Raw genomic sequence first — 19478 nt, 5'->3', positions numbered from 1 at the left:
GAAAAAAAAAACCTGAAATGAAATGCCTGTGGTTTCCCTGTTAAACCCAAACCCAACACCCAGACCCCTGAGACCAAAGAACATTTGGTTTTCAGTGTTCTGGGAACTACGTGAGTTCCAGGGCTCTGGGGGGGACCAGCAGTGTCTCACCTTCTGGGAGGGATCTAGCACCTCCCTGTCTCTGTGTGGCTGCTAACCCTGCTTGCACCAGGCTATAAACCTATCCAAACCCTTGTGCTAAAGCCCAGTGGAGGGCAGGTGGAGTCAGTTGTGGTTGAGTGCCCTGAAGAGTAAAACAAAAAAAATCAATCAATCAGAAGTCAATCCATCCGTCCCTTTACAAACTCTAGGTTGGAGAAGATTGATGCAGAGCACCACAGGAGCTTGGCTGCCAGGGGCTCTCAGGGGCTGATGCCAGTGGAGAGCGCAAGGTTTGCTTGTAGCAAGGTCTGTTAGTCGCATTGCTGAAGGCAGGGCAAGCGAGTGCAGGAGGGCTTGGCTCATCCCTCTTCGACTGGAGAGTCCACCAAGCAACCACTTTGGTCTTTCAGGGTCCAGATGTTCACAAGGTGTCTTAGGTTTCCTGGCTCAGGGTAGGAGCTCCCTGAGGGCAAAGCTGGAGTGCTACAGTAAGGCAGGTAGAGGGTGGCTCAAACGGCTTTTAGCAATAGTAAGAGTCTATTTCTCCATGCAGGAACCCAGCCAGTGTGGGGGTGGGGGGAGCTTGCTTTTCATGAGACAGCCAAGATTTTATGTAATGGGTTTTGGCCATTCACCTTTACTGCTCCCAGGCAGAAATTCAAGCCCTCAGAGTAAATCTTCAATTCAAAAATACAGGTGTCATAATTCTAAAGAGGAACAGTACAGAAAAAAATGTATGAAGTCTTGACTACTTAGAGGTGATGAACGGTTCTATTAAAGGATAGAGAAACCATTATATACATCTTTTTCTAATTCCTTGCATTTTCTAGACAGCTTACTGAAATATAGGAAGTGTAGATTCATCTGTACAAACTTTGGAATGTTTTTTCTAAGATGAAGAACTTATAGGATACGCTAAGAATTCTTTTCTAACAAACCAGTTTTAACGCTTTGACCTCTGGTGCGAGAGGGATGCAGGGAAACCAGATGGTGATACCTTCTCCATGGGATACAGGGCAGGAGCTTTTACTCTAGGACAAAAAAAGAAAAAAAAAAGCAAAAGCTAACTTTCTGTGGTCTCTGCCACATGTTAAAAACAATCTGCATGTTAGATTGAAATTGCTCAGACCCTCTGGAATAAAAGCATACTATACACTTCCCTTGCTTTCTGTTATGCACTGTAACGAAATGTGAACATACTGCTGTATTTAGCTGTCTGTACGTGACTGAAGCTATGCTTGTATTTAGCAAAATGGTTACTACGTGATAATGTGAAATTCAAAACTTGTAAAGAAACTTTGGTGGTTTATTTTTCTTCCCCCCACCACCCCCCCTTTACCAGTCAGCCACCCTCTACCTGTCCCGCTCCTAATCCCCAGCTACAGGGGAAGGTCTGACGTGACCGGCCCAGCAGCAGCTGGGCACTCGGTGCTGCAGTGTTGCTGCGTTTCTCAAAGGAACCAGCCTGCTGCTTGGTGCAGAGAAAACAGCACAGCTACAGCAACACTGGCCCTCCTAAACCAGAAGAAACCCCCCAGACCAAGCCCCTGCTCCCTGCTCCCCACTGCAGGAGCCAGAATCAGCCGTGGTTCCCTGCTCCCAGGCCTTTCCCAGCAGCAGGTACCTCAGCTGCCCAACCAGTACCCAACCAGGACCAGCCATGGGGCAGCCCTGCTGCTTCTCTAGCGGTTCTACTTGTTTTTTAAATTTCTTTTATCACTGAACACCCAAAACGAGTTACAGTGGCCACAGCCACCCCCCACCGCTCCCCCTACAGAGCAGTTCTAACTCTGATGCTGCCCCCATCCCCCATCCCCAGCAGCCGGTCTCTGGCAGTTGCACACTCCATGTTCTGCTTGTGCAGAAATGCTTCACAGCAGAAAGGTGGTTGCTGGTTGCTGTCTTCAGACCTGCTGGAGGGCAGGGGAAGGCACGGGAGCGTGTCTGAACCTGCTGGGCTCTCCTTAATCCCAAATAAGGAGGAATTGCCTGAGAACTTGGGAGGTGTTTCCAGCTGCCTTTCCCAACAAAGCTGATGCTCTTTGGAAGAAGGTGTGAAGCAGCCTGGGCTGGGAGCAGCCCCACATCCCACCTCACCTCGCCCTGGAATACATCAGATGGCAACATTTCTGTGCTCCAGTTGGAAGGATGTGATCAGCGTCAGGCCCCAGGTACTTACCCTGAGGGTGGTCAAGATCTGCCTGCTCCAGGCCCAGCCTGCAGCCCCCCCTCTCCCACAGACAGGGTGCTGCCACAGCAGTTGCTTCTGTTTGCAAATTCCGACGTGCTGACTCACTCCCTGCCCATTCAGCAGCCACACTGCTCCTGGCTGCTGCTTCAACCCATTTTTCACCCAGCCCCCAGTTAAGGGAGGGAAACCTTCCAAAAGATCACACACAATCACACGCCATGCTGTCCTGCACAAAGAAAGATGCACAAAAACAGGTGTTTGCCACAGCTGTTTAGTTTTACTATTTTAATATCATGAAATAAAAGTACAAAAAAATTTACAGGTATATTGTCTCTTACATGAAGATCAAACAGTTAACATTTGCATTTATTTCTGCAGCAAAACCTGTATTCTCGGTCACAGACTGTGAGTATTAGCCACTGACATCACCACTGAGCATTTCATTTTAGAAAGAAACTGCAGAGGTAAAAGGCAACAATCTTGCAAGGCTTCATCAGAACCAAAAATTACTCCAATTGAACACCAGAAGTCACACTTCAGCAAACCATCCTCATCTCATCTCAGCCAGGTCTCACCACCCCAGAGGCTGAGGGCGTTAAGACATCTTCACCAGACAGGGGCTAAGGGGTGGGCGATGGGGGTTTCTCCTTCACAGGCCACCAGTGTCCTTGTTCAACGTGTTTGCAAAAAAAACCCCAACCCAACAGCAAAGTCTGCAGGTGTAGGAAAAAGAACAGGGTGTGGTGACCCGCGGCTGGTGCTCCCGGCTCCCTTCACCGCTCCCTCTGAGGACGAGTCACGGGAGTGCTGAGGGCTCGGGAAGGGGCAGGTAACTAACCCGCAGCTACCAGAAGTTCCTCCGAGGTGGCTCTCCAGGAACGTCCCCGGGTCGGTGCTGCCAAGTAACAGACTGAAACAACACCCCAGCCCTCGCTGTGTGTGCTCCTGTCTCCTAGAACAGGAGAGCTGCACAAGGTCCTCCCAGCCCAGCGCGGCTGGAACCTCGCCAGCCGTGCACAGAGGTGAGAGGAAAGCCCTGTGTCGCTGCCGCGACCGCCTGGCGCGCCAGACCCCGCGTCATACCTGCCCCAGAACTTCCAGACAAGCTTTCAGGTAGAAATTTGTGACAGACTGGTCTGATCAAAATACTGTGTCCTTTGCTGGACTGTGTGGTGCCTTTTCAAAGAATTCATTTCATGAAGCATGCACGGACCCCAATTTAGAGTTTACAAATAAATAAGATGGTGTCACCAGTAGTTTTTTATATATTTTACCATTTACCGAAATGCTTAAAGTAACTCAGTCCCTTGAGAATGATCTTGGGGGGGTTTAAATAAAAAATATTTGGAAACTGAAACCACATTTAAAATTGGCAAAACTATGCTTTGTTTTTGGAAGGGTCCTGCTTGTTTCTTCTCTTTACGTCCCAATTGTAAACTCTAGCCATATCTGAGGGGGTGGGATTAAGGAAAAAAGGAACAAAGGAAAAAAAGGGCAAAGCAGCTTCTGGAGTTGACCCCATTTCACTTAGTTGTAAGAGGCAACACAGGAACCATCCAATGGAAGGGCTGACAGTGCAAAGCCCTGACGCCCAGGAACACTGTCAGCTCAGAAACTGCAGCGGGTCCACCATTCACTTGGAAATCTCCAAAAAGACACCGCAGAGAAACACACTTGTAGTGTCACTTCCAGCTGCTCCTCTCCCATCTGAGCCAGCCCAGCCATAGCAGCGGCATCTGCCCCCCGCCAGCACCCTCACACCAGCAGCACTAAGGGATCCCACCCATCCTCTTAAAATAACAAGTAGCTGTGCTCTCACGTAGCAAACCACAGGCTTCGGTCCATGGCTACCCTCACCATTACACCAGCTTCTAAGTAGAAAGGATAAAAAAGCCCCAATGACCCCACACCCCTGCAGGGGTTGCTGATGGCATAGAGAAATAAATGACAGGCTAAGCAATGCCTAAGCCAGCCTCACTGCAGTAGGGCTCGTGATGCTTGGAGAACACTACAGTGGCAGCAGAACAATATTCCCAAGCTCCAAAGAGGAAGGAAGAGTCGCTTTGCTTTGAAGTGACCACCTGACCATCAGGCCACAGCACCGATCTAGGCTCCCAACCTGCTCCCAATCGAGGTTTGCAACCACTGCAGGAGGTTTCACAGGGACCCAAACACCAACACAAGCTCTGTTACAGCTGACACACAACCCTCAGTGCTGGAAACACTGTGGCGGAAATTTAAGGGCAGCCAGTCTGAGACAGACCTGTGTCAGGAGACTGAGGATTTCCTGTACATCAGCTTTGACATGCACCTCTTGTCCTGCAAATACATAAAAAGGATACTGACTTCTGTAGTGGTGAACTGATCTCTAAGAAAATCCAGGTCTTCCTCTAGAAGATCGAGGTTTCTTGTGGCTGTTGACAAATTCTTCTCTAACAGAGCCTGAGCTTCATCAATATCATATTCAAGCATCACATTGGCCTAAAAAAAAAGAAAGATTGATAGAAGTGTTAACTCCCACAGCAGGCTTGTTTCAGGCCATTACTTCTGACCTCTCCCATTACCCAAAGGTTGTCCTGACAAGGCAAGAAAGGAAGATTCAAGTCCAGCAATGCCAGAATCCACTTGAGGCCACCTCCATTTCAGCAACAGAGTAATAATCTGGTGACTTTAAAACATCTCCTCTAGCTAAGCAGCAAGGGATTTCTGTCCCTGCAACTGCAGTCAGCTTTTCAGTACCAGTCCCTCTTCTTCACTGTATCTGAGAAGAGAGATTCCACCTTTCTTAGCGGCACCTTTCAAGTGCCACGCAGCTCTAGAAACAACTTCTGTTGCATTCATGATTAACTTTAGGATCTCTCTGTGCAGAAACAGCCTAATGGGCCTTAACAAGAACAGGTATTTAAAGATACAGCAGGTGTCAAAGTCCTGTCCTGTACCATGGTATGTTATAAATCTTGACTTATAAGGAGCTACCACAGGAAGAGATGAAAGAGGGACGATGCACCAGGGAGCTCTGACCACCCAAGAACTGTGCACTGAGCAGAGCCAAGTACCAACTAGACACGATCCGAGGGAATGCTGCCAAAGCTGCAAGAGTGAGACAAGCCATTCTTCCTTCAAAGCCTTGGGAAGACAGGGTTTCCCCAACCCTGGCAACACATATAGCCCAGCATGCAGCCTGCAGACAACCAGGAGGCTAAAGGCAGAAGGGCCAAGAACTCCCAAGTGTGGTAAAACCACTCTGGCATCACGTTACAGCTTTTCTGTACCAGCCATCAGTAGGATGTGCTTTTCCTGATATTCTGTTACAAAATACACCTGGGATGCTCCCTGGAAGTCAGTCTGTGTGAATTCTGAGGATAGTCTCCTGAAAGCAACAGCTATCAGACAAAGCTTCTCCTTTTATGGCAGAAAAGAAGTGGGAGAGGGTGGGAGTAAACTGCTCAATCAGTCCAGATGCTGCACGTGACAATGTTTCTGTCCTACCGGGTCTTGTCTGACAGCCAACACAGCGATTTGGGAACCTCTGGGATTTAGAAGTCTCAAAATAAGGATCAGCAGGTCATCTCCATGCAGAAGGAACCCTCTGAATACGAAATATCCCAACATGATACTGCTTAAAAAATTTGGAATCTGTGTTTTGAGCTCTTCAGCACAAATCCTCTGCAGCCTTGCTGTTCTGGCCCCAATTAGAACTGAACATGAAACCTTCACTAAGAGGTTGAAATTGTGTGTTGGGTTTGCCCTGCCCACAGGACACAGCGCTGCTGTGCACAAACACACACACACAGACAGACACACACACAGAGACACACAGACACACAGACAGACACAGACACAGACACACACACACACACACAGAGAATTATGCCCACAGGCACCACCAGCACAGAGGAGACTGTGTCTTTCACACACCTTTTGTAAGTTACTTAAACAATTGCAGAGAAAGTTCCATTTTACTTACCCCCAACCACAAACAAACTTTATCTGTAGGAGGAACTGAAGCTTTGCAGTAGAGATTATCTGCCAATAAAAATCTGGTTTCCATTGGATTTGTGGAATCCTTAAGACAAATGATAAAACTTAAAATTGCTATTTTCACTGGAAACTTATGTCAAAGGCATAAAACTTACAGTAAAGAGCACACTTTTCTGCTTTTTGCCCCTGATACAGCATTAACTTTAGTGGAACTCTACATAATTTTACTTCAACATTAAAGCTAGAGCTCCAAGTATAAAGCATTTTTAAAAGACACATTTAAAAACAAAACAGATATCTCTGTAAAGAACAGAGATCAAATCAAAGCTTAGCTGCAATCTATACACTATTAAAAGTGAAGTTTGCATTACAAGCATTAACTTTTTATGAACTAGCTTTCAAAAAGTACTACATACCTTTAAAAACAATTCTGTTATTTATAAAGGCATATTAAGTGTGCTCTCCAAAACATTTCTTGCAATCTGTTCTGTTAGGGTGGAAAGGAAGTTAGCTTTTCTCTTACTCATTAGATATTCAAAATAATTTACCTTTTTCTTCTGCATGTGTTTTAAAATTTCTAATGTCTGTTTAATTTCAGGAATCTGACCTTTTAGCCTGTGAATTAACAACAGTCATAAATTCATTATTTTACACAGACACACAAAGTTTCCTAAACAATTGATCCGTTTTATTATACAACCCAACCTCTATTTTAAAACCTGTAACTTAATGCTTCCCAGGCTTACAAATGCAGATTGAAGGATGCAGCATGTACTGACACTGCTGCAGCTTTGCCTGCCTCTTGTCACACTGAGGCTCCCCAGTTTCTTGAAGCTGAGAGGTACATACAGCTTTCCAACTGCAACAAACACGCGTCACCAGGAACAGGTGCCTATTTGCTACACACTGTGGGGTATTTCTCATCTCGGAGGAGAGGGAAACCTCAGCAGAAACACACAACAAAAGCACTGTTGGTAAAACAAAAACGGGTGTTTCTCCTGAGGTCCACACACCATTCCAACAAACAGCTTAGAGCTCCAGGGCCCTGTCAGAAAGGAAGCTCTCTCTAGAGCTCCAGGTGCTCCCCACGCTCGCAGCGGCCCCGCAGAGATGCCGCCCTCCCCTGCAGCCAGCGGCTCGGACAGCAGTGACTGTGGCAGCAGGTCTCCAGCTGGGAGTTCTGAGGGGGGTCTGTCCATCAAAGAAGCTGAATCTAAATAAAATACTACTTGAAGCTTTGACTTTAGCTTAAAAAATTTGCTTCTTGCCTAGTTTCAGATCAAGACTGAGGCTACTCAAGAGAGAGGACATCACTAAAGCTACAGCAACAAGCTCGACACAGCAGTCATTTAACAAAAACCTGTTCCTATTTACAGTTGGCTGACAAGATTGAGAGACTACAGCAGTACCTTTTGGCTTTAAAGGTTAAGGACCAATTCAGCAACAGTGTAAGTTCTTTTGAATGTAATTCTCAGGAGGAAGAAAGCAAAAAAGCTGGGCTCTCCTCAAAGTACTGCAAATACTAGCTCTCCTAACATCAATTTTTTTACTTCTTGGCATATTTAAAAAAAAATAGGCTTATTTTCTTAAAAATAGAACTGTGCTAAATATTTCTCAATTCTGAAAATTATGACTTACCTCCTTTTCTTTTGAGCAAGATTAAGTTCCAAAAATTTATACTTCTGATACTGTTCATCCAACTTCTTAAGAACTACATCTGCTGTCTCATTTCCAGGCTGTTTCATAAAAGAATCTACATCTTCCTTTAAGGGAGAAAGAAACCCTGAGTGTTAGAAGAGTTTCACAGAAAGCCTACATACAGTCATGCTATCATCACATTGAAGCTAAATCTAGTGGGGTTTCTGTATGTAAACATACTTCCTTTTTTCTGAAGTACAAAATAAGTTTGTTTCCTTTCTTAGACAACTTTTCACTTCCCCCCTCCCCCCTTATTTTTTTTTTGGTGGGGAATTTCAGAATAGGTGCAAGGATTATTTCATACCCAGATCTGCTAGTACCTCATTAGCACTGCATTTAGTCCCAGTTCCTGTCAAATGACACCCAACAGGGATGGGTATCCTCAGACCACAGCTAAACTTTGGTTTCATGGCTGTAAAGCAGGGATAAAGCTTCTCTATGGGTAATGAGATTATGAACTATTTAGGATAAGACTGATGAAGGCAAAGAATCATGGCCTGGTCGAACATGTTGTGGCAGAGAAAGAGGCAAAGGCAGGAAAACTGTAGCATGCACTCAGGCAGGCTCCCTGGTACTACACAGCTTGTCTTCAGCAGATCCTTCTGTAGTGAGCAGGAAGCCACGGAAACCTCTAGAGAACAATTCCAGCCCGTCCCACCATCGACTGGAGAAGCAGCAAGAGAAGACAGGCCTGAGCAGGCAAGGATACTGACCTGTGCAAGTGGCTCCTTCAGACTCCCAGGAAGGGGCTCATGTGCCTGCAGGCATCATGCTCAGCCTCTCACAGCAGAGATCAACCGCGTGTTTCTGACCCTGACATTTACCTACGTACAATTCAAGATGACCACGCTCACCCACAGAGTAACTCTGTCCTTACTTGTCTACACAGCTGTAACATTTGATGGAACCTACTGCCTCTTCAGCTTCTCCTTTTTATCTGGTTGTTTCCTTTCCAAGTAGTTTCACAGCAGACAAAGGCTAATACACTACTGAAGTAAATCAGACACAGAGCTGGTTCCGTGCGTTATGACTCCTGCAAGTCTCTTGGCTAAAGAAACTTCCCATGAAATTCCTGAACGTGGTAAGAGGTCACCCACCTTCCTCACCTTCAGGGGAATCTGCAACAGAAATGCCAACTCCACAACAGACTTCAGGAGACAGCAGGATCTAGACAGTGCAACAGAACTGGAGAGACCTGAAGCATGTGAGGAACACCTTGAGCTACCTCGCTGGTGCCAGAACAAGAAGCAATTAATTCCTGCCTCCTGATGAAGCCTGCAGAGAGCCCTCAGCTAATGTCTGCTTGTACAGACAAAACAGAACCCCAGTCCTGAAATAAAGATGCTGAGAAGTGAATCCAGGCCCCCACATACTGGTGATCTCCTCCCACTGCATAAAGCCCCAGCCCAAGGCGGGCTCAGATTTACCACACAGGTTTTCCAGATGCAACTTCCAAGCCCCGTGGTTTGGCCCATGTCACCCAACTGCAAGGCTGAGCCAAAGTCCCTTTGAGCTTTACAGCACAGCTCTGCAGCAGAGCTGGGTGTCGATGCTCTCACAATTCCTGCTTCAAGGGCGTGTCGTGCAGCATCTCAACTGCAGAACCACCTCACAGGTTCTGCAAGGACCTGCCAAAACTCATCTCTAGCTTTTGAGGAAGGAAATTCACTGGAAAAACACCATTGTTGCATACCATATAACACAGTGTTTGCAAACTTGGAAGCCAAGCCATGTGAGCACTCTGTAGAAGCCCTGAAACAGAGTGGGAGAGCACACTGTATGTTTATCTTCTGAGTGATGGCCCAAATAAAGGGCTGCAGGCATTCTCTCTGCAGAGAGCTATCATTGCCCATGGGCATATACAGAGAACCTGACAAGAGAGGCATGTTGCCAGATCTGCATCCCTTGTTTTCCCACCCACATGCACGCTAAGGAAGGCAGAATAAGGGAGGCAGAATAAGGGAGGCAGAATAAGGGAGGCATTTTATTTGGAAACATCTGGACAACAGCTCGGAAGAAAACAAGAGTTGAAAGTTCTGTTTGGGATGCTTTTTAAACTCCAACGAGTCCTCGAGTTACTGCTTAATGTCACCTGAAATCTGGAAAGGCAGGAGATTCTGGTGAGCAATGCCTAAGAACTGGCACCCTCCATAAACTGATTGAAGAGCCTCTACTGAATCAAGACACTTAAAAGGAACCATCTCTGAAGACAGTCAGACTGCCCGTGTAGCATGTGGTGGGTGGAATGTCAAGCAAGTGATCAGCAAATCTTTATCATCTTGACAGCCTACACTCTTTTTGAAACAGAAACTTATTTTCTGAAGAAAAAAACTGTAATAAAATCCACCCTGGAGACACCAGTATTTTCACTGTGTGGAGCAGAATACCATTTAAAACTTCTTAGCAGATGCCTATTTTGAATAAGAGACATTCTACATTCTATCTTAATGTCTCCATCCAAGTCCTCCAAGATCATGGCTGAGTATCTCTTCTGCAGTCATCTGCATGTGATTAGAGCACCTCCCAAAACAGATTTAGGAAACTTCAACAGGCTTTGGACCCAGACACAATGTTACAAAGAACTGAAGCACAGAATGAATCACAGAATCACAGAATCACAGAATTATCAAGGTTGGAAAAGACCTAAAAGATCATCCAGTCCAACCATTCACCTATTACTACTAGCTCCCACTAAACCATGTCCCTCAATACAACGTCCAGTCTTTCCTTGAACACCCCCAGGGTCGGTGACTCCACCACCTCCCTGGGCAGTGCATTCCAGTGCCTGACTACCCTTTCAGAGCAGTAGTGCTTCCTAATGTTCAGCCTGAACCTCCCCTGCCGCAGCTTGATACCATTCCCTCTAGTTCTGTCGCTGTCTACACGGGAGAAGAGGCCGACCCCTAGCTCACTACAACCCCCCTTAAGGAAGCTATAGAGAGCCATAAGGTCTCCTCTGAGCCTCCTCTTCTCCAGGCTGAACAATCCCAGCTCCCTCAGACGCTCCTCGTAAGGCCTGTGTTCCAGACCCCTCACCAGCTTAGTAGCCCTCCTCTGAACGCGTTCCAGGGCCTCAATGTCTTTCCTGTAGTGAGGGGCCCAAAACTGAACACAGTACTCGAGATGCGGCCTCACAAGTGCTGAGTACAGGGGGACAACCACCTCCCTGTTCCTACTAGTAACACTATTTTTGATGCAGGCCAGGATGCCGTTGGCCCTCTTGGCCACCCGCGCACACTGTCGGCTCATGTTCAGCCGTGCATCAATCAGTACCCCCAGGTCCATTTCCTCCACACAGTCCTCCAGCCACTCCACCCCAAGCCTATAGCGCTGCCTGGGGTTGTTGTGGCCAAAGTGCAGGACTCGGCATTTGCTCTTGTTGAACCTCATGCCATTGGCCCAGAGCTCTCGCAGGTGGCAGGGTACAGCCCCTGAAATACTTCCCACACCACTATCAGAAAGGAGCAACGTGGAACCAAACATAAACTGTATCAACAGCTACCAGCATGAAAACAAGGGACATGACAGATAGGCTCAAAGTGTTTGCTGGTTACCTCCTGTTCCCTGCCAGTTCTCTGGAGTCTCACAGACCACAAGTCCTGTCATGATGATCTTGCTGGGCAGCTGAAGTCATGGCCCTTTCCTTTCTCTTGGGGCTGCATTAGTCTCTCGTAAAGGGATAGAAGGAAGTCAGCTGCAGGCAGCAACAGGTTTACAGCCCAGCAAGATTTACCAGATTGTAACTGTTAAAGAACACTGAAGGGAATGTGGGACCTGGATGCACTGAAAGGAAGCGCCTGTACCCGTCTGCTCAGCACCCTAGCAAGACACATCCAAGCACTACAGCTAGAAGTACCAAAATGCAAGTCAAACTGTTTATTTCTATAATAAACAGATAACCATCTATTCCTGGCCAGTCCAAAGAGCTCTGGCAAAGATATCGAGACAGGTCTGAGAAACAGAGATTCTCAAAGCCCAAGAAAATCTGGGTAGTAAAGCAGCATGATAAACAAAGACATCCAGTGTTCTGATATGACACCAAGGCAGGCAGGCACAGCCAGTCAGATCAATACTTATCGATCGAACGAAATAAAGCAGCAATCCAGACAGCACTCCAAGAGCTACTGATAGCAGAAAGTGAGCAACAGCTAATCCTGACGTTATGCCACTACTTAGGGCGATGAATTCTTCTTTTCAAGCAGTCAATAGAATTACTAACCGCTTGGTAAATCACTTTCTAAAGTCAGATAAACAACAAGACACGTTTGATGGTTTTTGAGAAGCCCTGAAACCTCCCAGGCCACCACAGTCGCTTCTGCAGTGATTCTGCTCTACAGGCAGGAGCGAGATGCTGAGAGGGGGATGCGAGGACGGGTGCTGGGTGTGCGCTACAGCGTGAGCAGCGACGGAACGGAAGCGGTGAGGAGTGCAGCACCAGGGCTCGGCAGGGATCACGGGGGCTCGTTCACAACGCGCTCCCCTCCGGCACGCGAGCTGGCCAGGGAAGCCACACGGGGATCCGAGGGCGCTCCGAACACTTCACAAGGCCGGGGCGGCATCCCAATAAACAACTAACTCTGCCAAAGCCCTGAGGCCAAGGGAGCCCCGCACCCCCGGGGCGCTGCCGGTTCGGAGGAAGCGAAGCGCTCCGGCACGGGGCTGTCTCAGGCCCAGACCGCAGGCCGGGCGGGGCGGGGCCGGGCCGGGCCCGCGGGACAAACCCGCGGCACTGGGCCCGGCGCCGCAGCGGCCCCACCTCGGCCGGGCCGGGAGCCGTCGCTCAGCCCCACGGCCCCGCGGGGCGGGCCCTGGGAGCGGCCCCGCCACCCTCCCCGCCGCCCGCGCTCCCTCAGGCACCGCCCGCCTGCCAGGCCGCGCCGCAGGTGCCGCCTCACGAGGGACGGGCCCCGCCGCCCGAGCGCAGCCCCCTCCCCCCCTCCCCGGCCCCCCGCCGGGGCGCGAGCGGCGCAGGCGGCGGGGCCGCCGCTCACCACGAAGACCGCCTCGGGGATGCCGAGGGGGCCGCGCTTCTCGCCCGTCGCCGCCTCGCCGCACCCCGTCTCGCTGCTGGTGGCCGCCGCCATCTTGGGGAACCGACGGTGCGTGCGCGGGCCTCCGCTAGGACGCCGCAGTCATACGTCATCACGCCAGCGCCGAGCACCGCACCACCTATTGGCTGTCGGGCTTTGAGTGACGCCATGACGCGAGGGCGCAGGCGAGCGCGGTAGGCGGGACTACGGGCGAGCCCATGGGCGGGCTGGGCAGGGGGCGGGCAGCAGCCGCTCCCCCAGGAACACCGCCGAGCGGCGGCAGCTCCCGCGCCGGGCCCACAGCCCCCAGGCGGGGCCGGGCGCCTGTCCCCGGGACGCGAGCAACGCGCGCTCCGCCCGGCCGGTGCCCGTTTGGCGCGCAGGCGTGAGGCGAGGCCCCGCAGCGCTCGCAGCGGCGGGCAGAGCCCGCCTCCCCCGGCCCCCGCCGCGCCCGCAGCCCCCGCTGACCACGCGTCACACACTCCGCGCCTCGGCCAAAGTTTATTTCTTTTCTTTTTTTTTTTTTTTTCCAAAACTCGTTTCATCAAAGGAGGGGGAGAAGCAGTTCTTATAAAACAGGCAGTTCGCGTGCGAGCAGAGGGTCGCGCCCCACAGTTCACGGGTGGGCGCCGCGGGCGGGCTGGGGCGCAGGCTGCTCAGGGCAGGATTAGGCCGCGGAGCAGAAACCCTCCCACGCTCCTCCAGGCCACCGCTAGTACATTATCCACACAGCCCCTATTCTTATAAAAGGAAGGAACAGCTGTACAAGAAGACATCTGGAAAAGAAAGAAAAGCCTGAACAGCCTAAAGGACAGTAGCTCCTTTTAAATAAATATCCGATAAAAGGCACAAACCTGTTACGGGGAGAAACAGAACATACAAAACAAGACCTATTAAATAAATAATGCAACGTGGGGGGTAGGGGGAGGGAAATCTGTTCCAGCACCTATTGTGTCAGTGCTCCAAGAGTAAATTCCAGCCAAAGATTTGGTAAAGGATTAAACTTAATCACAAGGATACATGTCTGAGATACACCAAAAGATCTGATGTTACAATTCCTGTTGTAACTGTACCAGTTACTACAATCTCTTTAAAATGATCATGAGAATCGGCGTAGTGATGTAGATACCAAGGACAAATCAGATACATCATCAGAGCAATAGCGACAGGTTTTCTATTCCCAGTTACCAGCAATGTATAAACGATACCATGTACAGTTTCCATTGCTCAAAAATATAATCTTTTACATGGAAATAAATGACTGATACACAGCGCCTTTAGATGTTGTCCTTACAATACAAACTACCCAAAACAAAGTTTTCCTTTTTATGTACAAATTAAGCACCGATCCACAGTGCTTACTACTCTAATTGTAACCCCACCCTCCCTGCCACACATCAAAAAACCCAGATGGGGATAGACCCTGTATTCAACCTCATCACGATTTTGTTTGTTGTTGGTTTTTGTGTGGGGGGTTTTTTACACAAAAGTCCGTTTGTTATTTTTCCCTACACGTATTCCACCACTATGTGCACAGAACTGAGAATTCTCTAGTACGTGTCCAAAATTGGAAAAAAAAAAACCCCAAAACAGTAACTTCTTGGAGGCAAAAATCAAACTATATCTAAAGAACATTAGAAAACCCCAGTTATTTAAAAAGAGGTACGCTTCCAAGTCCAACAAGCATACCACAACCAACCCTTCCAAGTTCCTCCAGAAGGTATCTTATGGCACATGCCACAGAAGACTGGCTCCCTGGAGCAGCGCAGAGTCCCGACAAGCTCAATGACCCAACTGCAGTACAACGCAAAGCACAGGGCACGCTTTGAGTCTTCCTCCTTGTTCACAGAAACGTGGGGTGACATCTTAGTTACCTGCTTTCTGAAGTATCCACAACAGAATTCTGATCAAACACCGTGGAAGGAAATGAAAGGGCAAGTCACATTTATATACATCTCTCCTCAGAGTTTTACTCATCACAACTACTGTCCGCAACTCCTGGGGGCTATTGGATACCCTCATGAGCAACCTTTGTCTTCGAAGTGGTTTTTAGGGAGAACAAATTCTGAGCCATAAAAGCCTTCCAGCATCCTAGAGTCCTTGTTTTTCACTTCTGACACGCAAACTATGTTACTTAAACACAACACACTGCCATTGTATGCACACAAGGGGGAGGCTGGCAGGAAACAGCCCTGTGCGCTTCTGTGCAGAGAACAGTGTGCAAAGCAACACAGTCATAAGAATAAATCTGAGAGTTGTGTTTTAATGTATCAAACATTCTGAATGACACTAAAAAAAAGGTAGCTTATAAAGATTCTAGGGTGGTGTACTTTGTGGCTGTTTCTCCTTTTTTAATACTAAACAGATTGGTATCAGACAGCTTTGCTACAAGAAAGCATACCAAAGAACCATTAAAAAATCCAGAGCAAGCTAGAAGTAGTGCAAACTATACCTAGTACTAGATCAATGTCTGAGAGAAGTACATTCCAGATATTCAGAATGCTCTGTAATAAAGTTATAACAACTATACAGTTTGCCAGGCATTTATTTGCATATTTTATTAAAATAACTGATTGTTACTTATACAACTCAGGTATAAGAAAGAGACCAAAAAGCTTACAGTGCTAGAAACTGCCTGCTTGTAGCGCTCTCAGCTTGGTCATTAATGCCCAGACATTTATTACTACATGTACTGGTCTAATCTGAACTCAAGACTTTTCAATACTGAATAAAAAAATCAGTGGAATTCACTTTCTTAAATAAACAGTCCCCTCACCACAGTGACCCATTCTAAATGGCATCTATTCCCTCACCACATGGAGGGTTACTATAGGCACTGAAGAACTCATTGGCTTAAAACTGTACAATTGTTCAACCCAATAAAAGGTGGATTAAAGCTTGAAGCCCTTTGTAATTCAAACTTGAACAATAAATTCCTATAGACCAGTCCGAATTCTTAAAAATCAGTACATACTAAGAACCCCCAAGTTTTAAATTTCTGCAAGGTTGCATTTCCCAGGAGGTTAGTGGCTACAGATTCGAAGGACTCTGTGTGTGTGTGTGTAATTTTGTTTCTTTTATGTATTTTCACTTGGCAAAAGTGTTTCCACAGAGTTAAGAAAGCCTACTTTTGCAGTCTTTGGACAGAATTAAGCATTTTATAAAAAGAGAAAGCTTCTTCTCACTGTGAGGGTAGTGCTGCATTTTAGAAGTTCTCTACACAACAGTATGACAAGATTTTCAGGCCTATTTGGAGTTCTAGTGTGAGTCAGAGACATTTCTGCAATTATACATGCCCCCAAAGACACGAGACATGCTAGTCTGAAGGGCTATTTATCCTAACAATAGAGAACTTTTTTTAAAAAAAAAAAACAACCCCTGCTTTAATATTAATCCTTAGTAGAATTCATTTTACAGGAGAGATTTTCATTGTATTCTGCCACAACACTGCTGGAAGAAAGATTGCTTCCAATTCCATTTACCTGCTAACAACTCTCTTTAATGCTATCGCTTTTTATCAGGCATTGAAAAACACACAGTAAGGCATTTTCATAGCCAATTTCAGTTTTGGATGATAACTGTTAAATACAAAAGATGTGCCAGAAGTCTGTACACATCTGACCCATCATGAATAGCATACTTCATAAATTAATTGACTTAAAAGATTCTCCTCTAAAAAGAGTCTGGATTTTTTAAACACAGCTTTTTTACCTTGAAATTACTACAGAAGGAAAAGATTACTGCAGCATTAAAGAAAAGATTATCTAAAAGTTTGCACATATTTACACATTTAAAAATAATTACTTTTATATGGTTTACAACTAGGTTCTTATTTCAGAAAAGCAGCATAAGCTATTCTCTACAGCTGGATAATTTCAACATAGTTGCCAGTTGACAAGTGTCAGCACTGTTGCATGGGTTGCTTCTTTTGACCTGATGGACTTAAAAATAAAACAAACCAAAACTGGATCTTTTGTCTCATCTGCCTTTAGCAAATGAGATTTTCAAATTGCTCCCATTTGCTGCCACTGGGGATACTGACATTCACTGGCTCCCACAGCAAGTCTTTCTTCCTTGAGCTATGGAAAATGCTATCTGCAGAGAAGCTACTCGACGGAAGTGCAGCTACTCCCACCTGCTGGGGGCTCATGCTCTTCCATAACACACTTGCTTCCCCTGCTCCATCACAGAATTTCCAGCCCATATCAGAGCCTGGCTCTTTCAACTTGCCACATAACACTGACATACCAATGGAGTAATTTCATTTTATATATATATATATGTAATATGTATATCTTGTTGATTCACAGCATTTCAAACTCACATTATAAAGTTTGCAAATTACTATAAGCTATTCTAATGTGAAAAAGCTGTCTGATTTCACTCAATATTGGCCTTATGATAATGCAAGCATTGCTCTATCAGAGTATTTATTAGAGCACATAAGAATTTTATTGCTCAACTTCATTTGTGTTGTGTCTTGGTTACAACAGCCACGGAATTAATGGACAAAATAAATAGCTCTGACATCTTCAGTTAACTTCCCAAGGTAATCCACTGATGAATAAGGTTGCAGAGCCATATGTAACCCCTCTTCTCAGTTTTGAAGATGATAATCCAGCTGGCACCTTCTGATTCAACCACAATAAAATACAGTTTTTAAAATCAGTGAAGAAACATGATTTCACACCGCAGTGACTGTTATAAACAAGAATCTGTAAAGCGTTGCAATTCAAAATAATATTATATTATACAGGGAAAAAACAGTTGCCCTGTTGAGGAATCCATCATGGAAAGATTGAATTTCAGTCTTTTTTTTTTTTTTTTTTACCAGTATTTGGTTGTTCTCACAACTTGCTGCTTTGGCGGCTCTACATGAACTGTATCTGTGAAGTAGAGATTACATATTAATGCACTTAAATCACAAGAGATTTCTCAGAGTTTTAGAACTATGCATCCAGTGAATTGCCTTGTTACTTGCAAGTTAAGATTATAGATTCTGGCACTTTAAAAACCCCAAAGAACATTAAGACCAATATGTGCAGGAGTACAGCGTTTCTTCAACTTGAATGATCTTGTGTCCATGCCTTATTTCCACACAGCTTGATCCCTCCAGAAAGCTTTCACCACTGTCCTGGTCAGCGAGACTAAACCAAGCATCTAGCTCATCTCATAGGATGTTTAAATTCTACCTATCTTCACCACTCCCATTTTCTTAATATTGGCACAATTAGGAAACAGCCACTAAATCTCTCTTCTTCACATTTACATCGCTTCTTACATCTACACTGCCTCACTAACTGAATTTTCTTCCTTACCAGCCAAAGCTGTTGCTCTTGACTGAGGAACCCCTCGCTATTAAGTGTGAAAATACTTAAGTAGCCCTTCATGAAAGATTTGGTTGATTTTACCAAGACTAAAGTTTCAATGTGATCTCAAGATGGAAGAAAACGGTTCACCTGAGTTTCAGAAACTGGTGCAAAAGGATTTGTCGGCCTTAGACCAGGCTGTGTATACATCATTGACTGGGGTGCCATCAAAGGAGCAGCTCCAATCTGAGGAGGTACCTGTTCAGAAAACAAAAACCCCCACAAAACAGGTATACAGAATTTGACCAAATTCTAGAAGATACACCTTTCTGCCCTGTAACTATAGTAGAAAATAAGCATATAGACACACAAGTCAAAACTTGTGTGTTACTTGCTGTGTAAAGCTGATAGCAATCTCTCCCAATGCAGAGTGTGAAAAAAGCTTTAGACTTTACATGCTACTGACCTTATGAAACAATACCTATGAGCTGCAGGATGACATGCACATAGTAATGCCTGCCGTGAAGCCCACTGGAGGAAACAAGTGAGTTTTACAGGAATCAAGACAGTCACAGTTCTTACCATTCCATATACAGGCACTTGAGGTGTGGTCACTGGGTATGCGATAGGAGCAGGTACCTTCAATCAAGAAAATGTTTACATATTTTAGACAAGCTCATGCATACCAGTAATTCATATAAAAAAACCTCTGAAAAATATGTATTTTTCAATACTCAAAGTAACCATAACCAACATATTTACAAGAAATTGACTTACATATCCAGGATAGTGTACTCCATTCTGGCACAGCAAAAGGAGTAAGGACAGAAAATTATTTCCAGCTCAAATACCTCTTAAATTCTAACCAAGGGATGGATTCTAGTCCAGTACTATAAGCTCAACTCATTCATTAGAACAGTTAAAATGGGAGGAAAACAGTGCAAGGATGGTAACACCAGTAACTGTGCCAGTTGACTTGTTCAGCCTCCCTGCCTAGAAAGCTCTCACTACAAGGACTAAGAGTAAAACCAGAAATGTACTGAAACTAGCCAAACTTGAGCTTATTGCTTACATAAACATTCATGCCAGAAGCTTTTAGAGACCATAGCATGCAATATTCCTTCTTCC

The 19478-nt window shown here is 46.2% G+C and overlaps 2 protein-coding genes across 2 annotated transcripts in view; both read right to left on the bottom strand.

Moving 5' to 3' along the window:
• Positions 1-2595: 2595 nt before the first annotated feature.
• Positions 2596-13104, bottom strand: VBP1 (VHL binding protein 1). Its single transcript, XM_084269090.1, has 6 exons — positions 13003-13104; positions 7952-8076; positions 6862-6928; positions 6300-6398; positions 4675-4813; positions 2596-3781 (listed from the first exon to the last, which is right to left on the bottom strand). Exons 1-6 carry the CDS (start codon positions 13093-13095, stop codon positions 3711-3713), a joined length of 594 nt encoding a protein of 197 aa, XP_084125216.1. The 5' UTR covers positions 13096-13104; the 3' UTR covers positions 2596-3710.
• A 424-nt stretch (positions 13105-13528) lies between these two features.
• Positions 13529-19478, bottom strand: part of LOC311195923 (phosphatidylinositol-binding clathrin assembly protein-like) — a 30143-nt gene continuing 24193 nt past the window's right edge. The window contains exons 19-21 of the mRNA XM_084269372.1: positions 18933-18989; positions 18501-18608; positions 13529-17927 (exon numbers count right to left, since the gene is read on the bottom strand). Coding sequence (XP_084125498.1) covers positions 17913-17927; positions 18501-18608; positions 18933-18989 — 180 coding nt within the window. The 3' untranslated portion in view covers positions 13529-17912. The remainder of the gene's footprint in view (positions 17928-18500; positions 18609-18932; positions 18990-19478) is intronic.

The sequence above is a fragment of the Gallinula chloropus genome (assembly GCF_964237585.1).
Source record: "Gallinula chloropus genome assembly, chromosome: 11".
In the NCBI taxonomy this organism is placed as follows: Eukaryota; Metazoa; Chordata; class Aves; order Gruiformes; family Rallidae; genus Gallinula; species Gallinula chloropus.
This window is presented reverse-complemented; position numbering and strand designations above follow the sequence as displayed.

Bases quoted from the DNA above. Each gene is read 5' to 3' on its own strand.
- VBP1 (XM_084269090.1), bottom strand. From the start codon at position 13,095: ATGGCGGCGGCCACCAGCAGCGAGACGGGGTGCGGCGAGGCGGCGACG. The intron at 8,077-13,002 runs GTGAGCGGCGGC...TCTCCCTTAAAG, and splicing joins TCCCCGAGGCGGTCTTCGTG to GAAGATGTAGATTCTTTTAT. The intron at 4,814-6,299 runs GTAAGTAAAATG...CTTTTTTTTTAG, and splicing joins AAGTTTGTTTGTGGTTGGGG to GCCAATGTGATGCTTGAATA.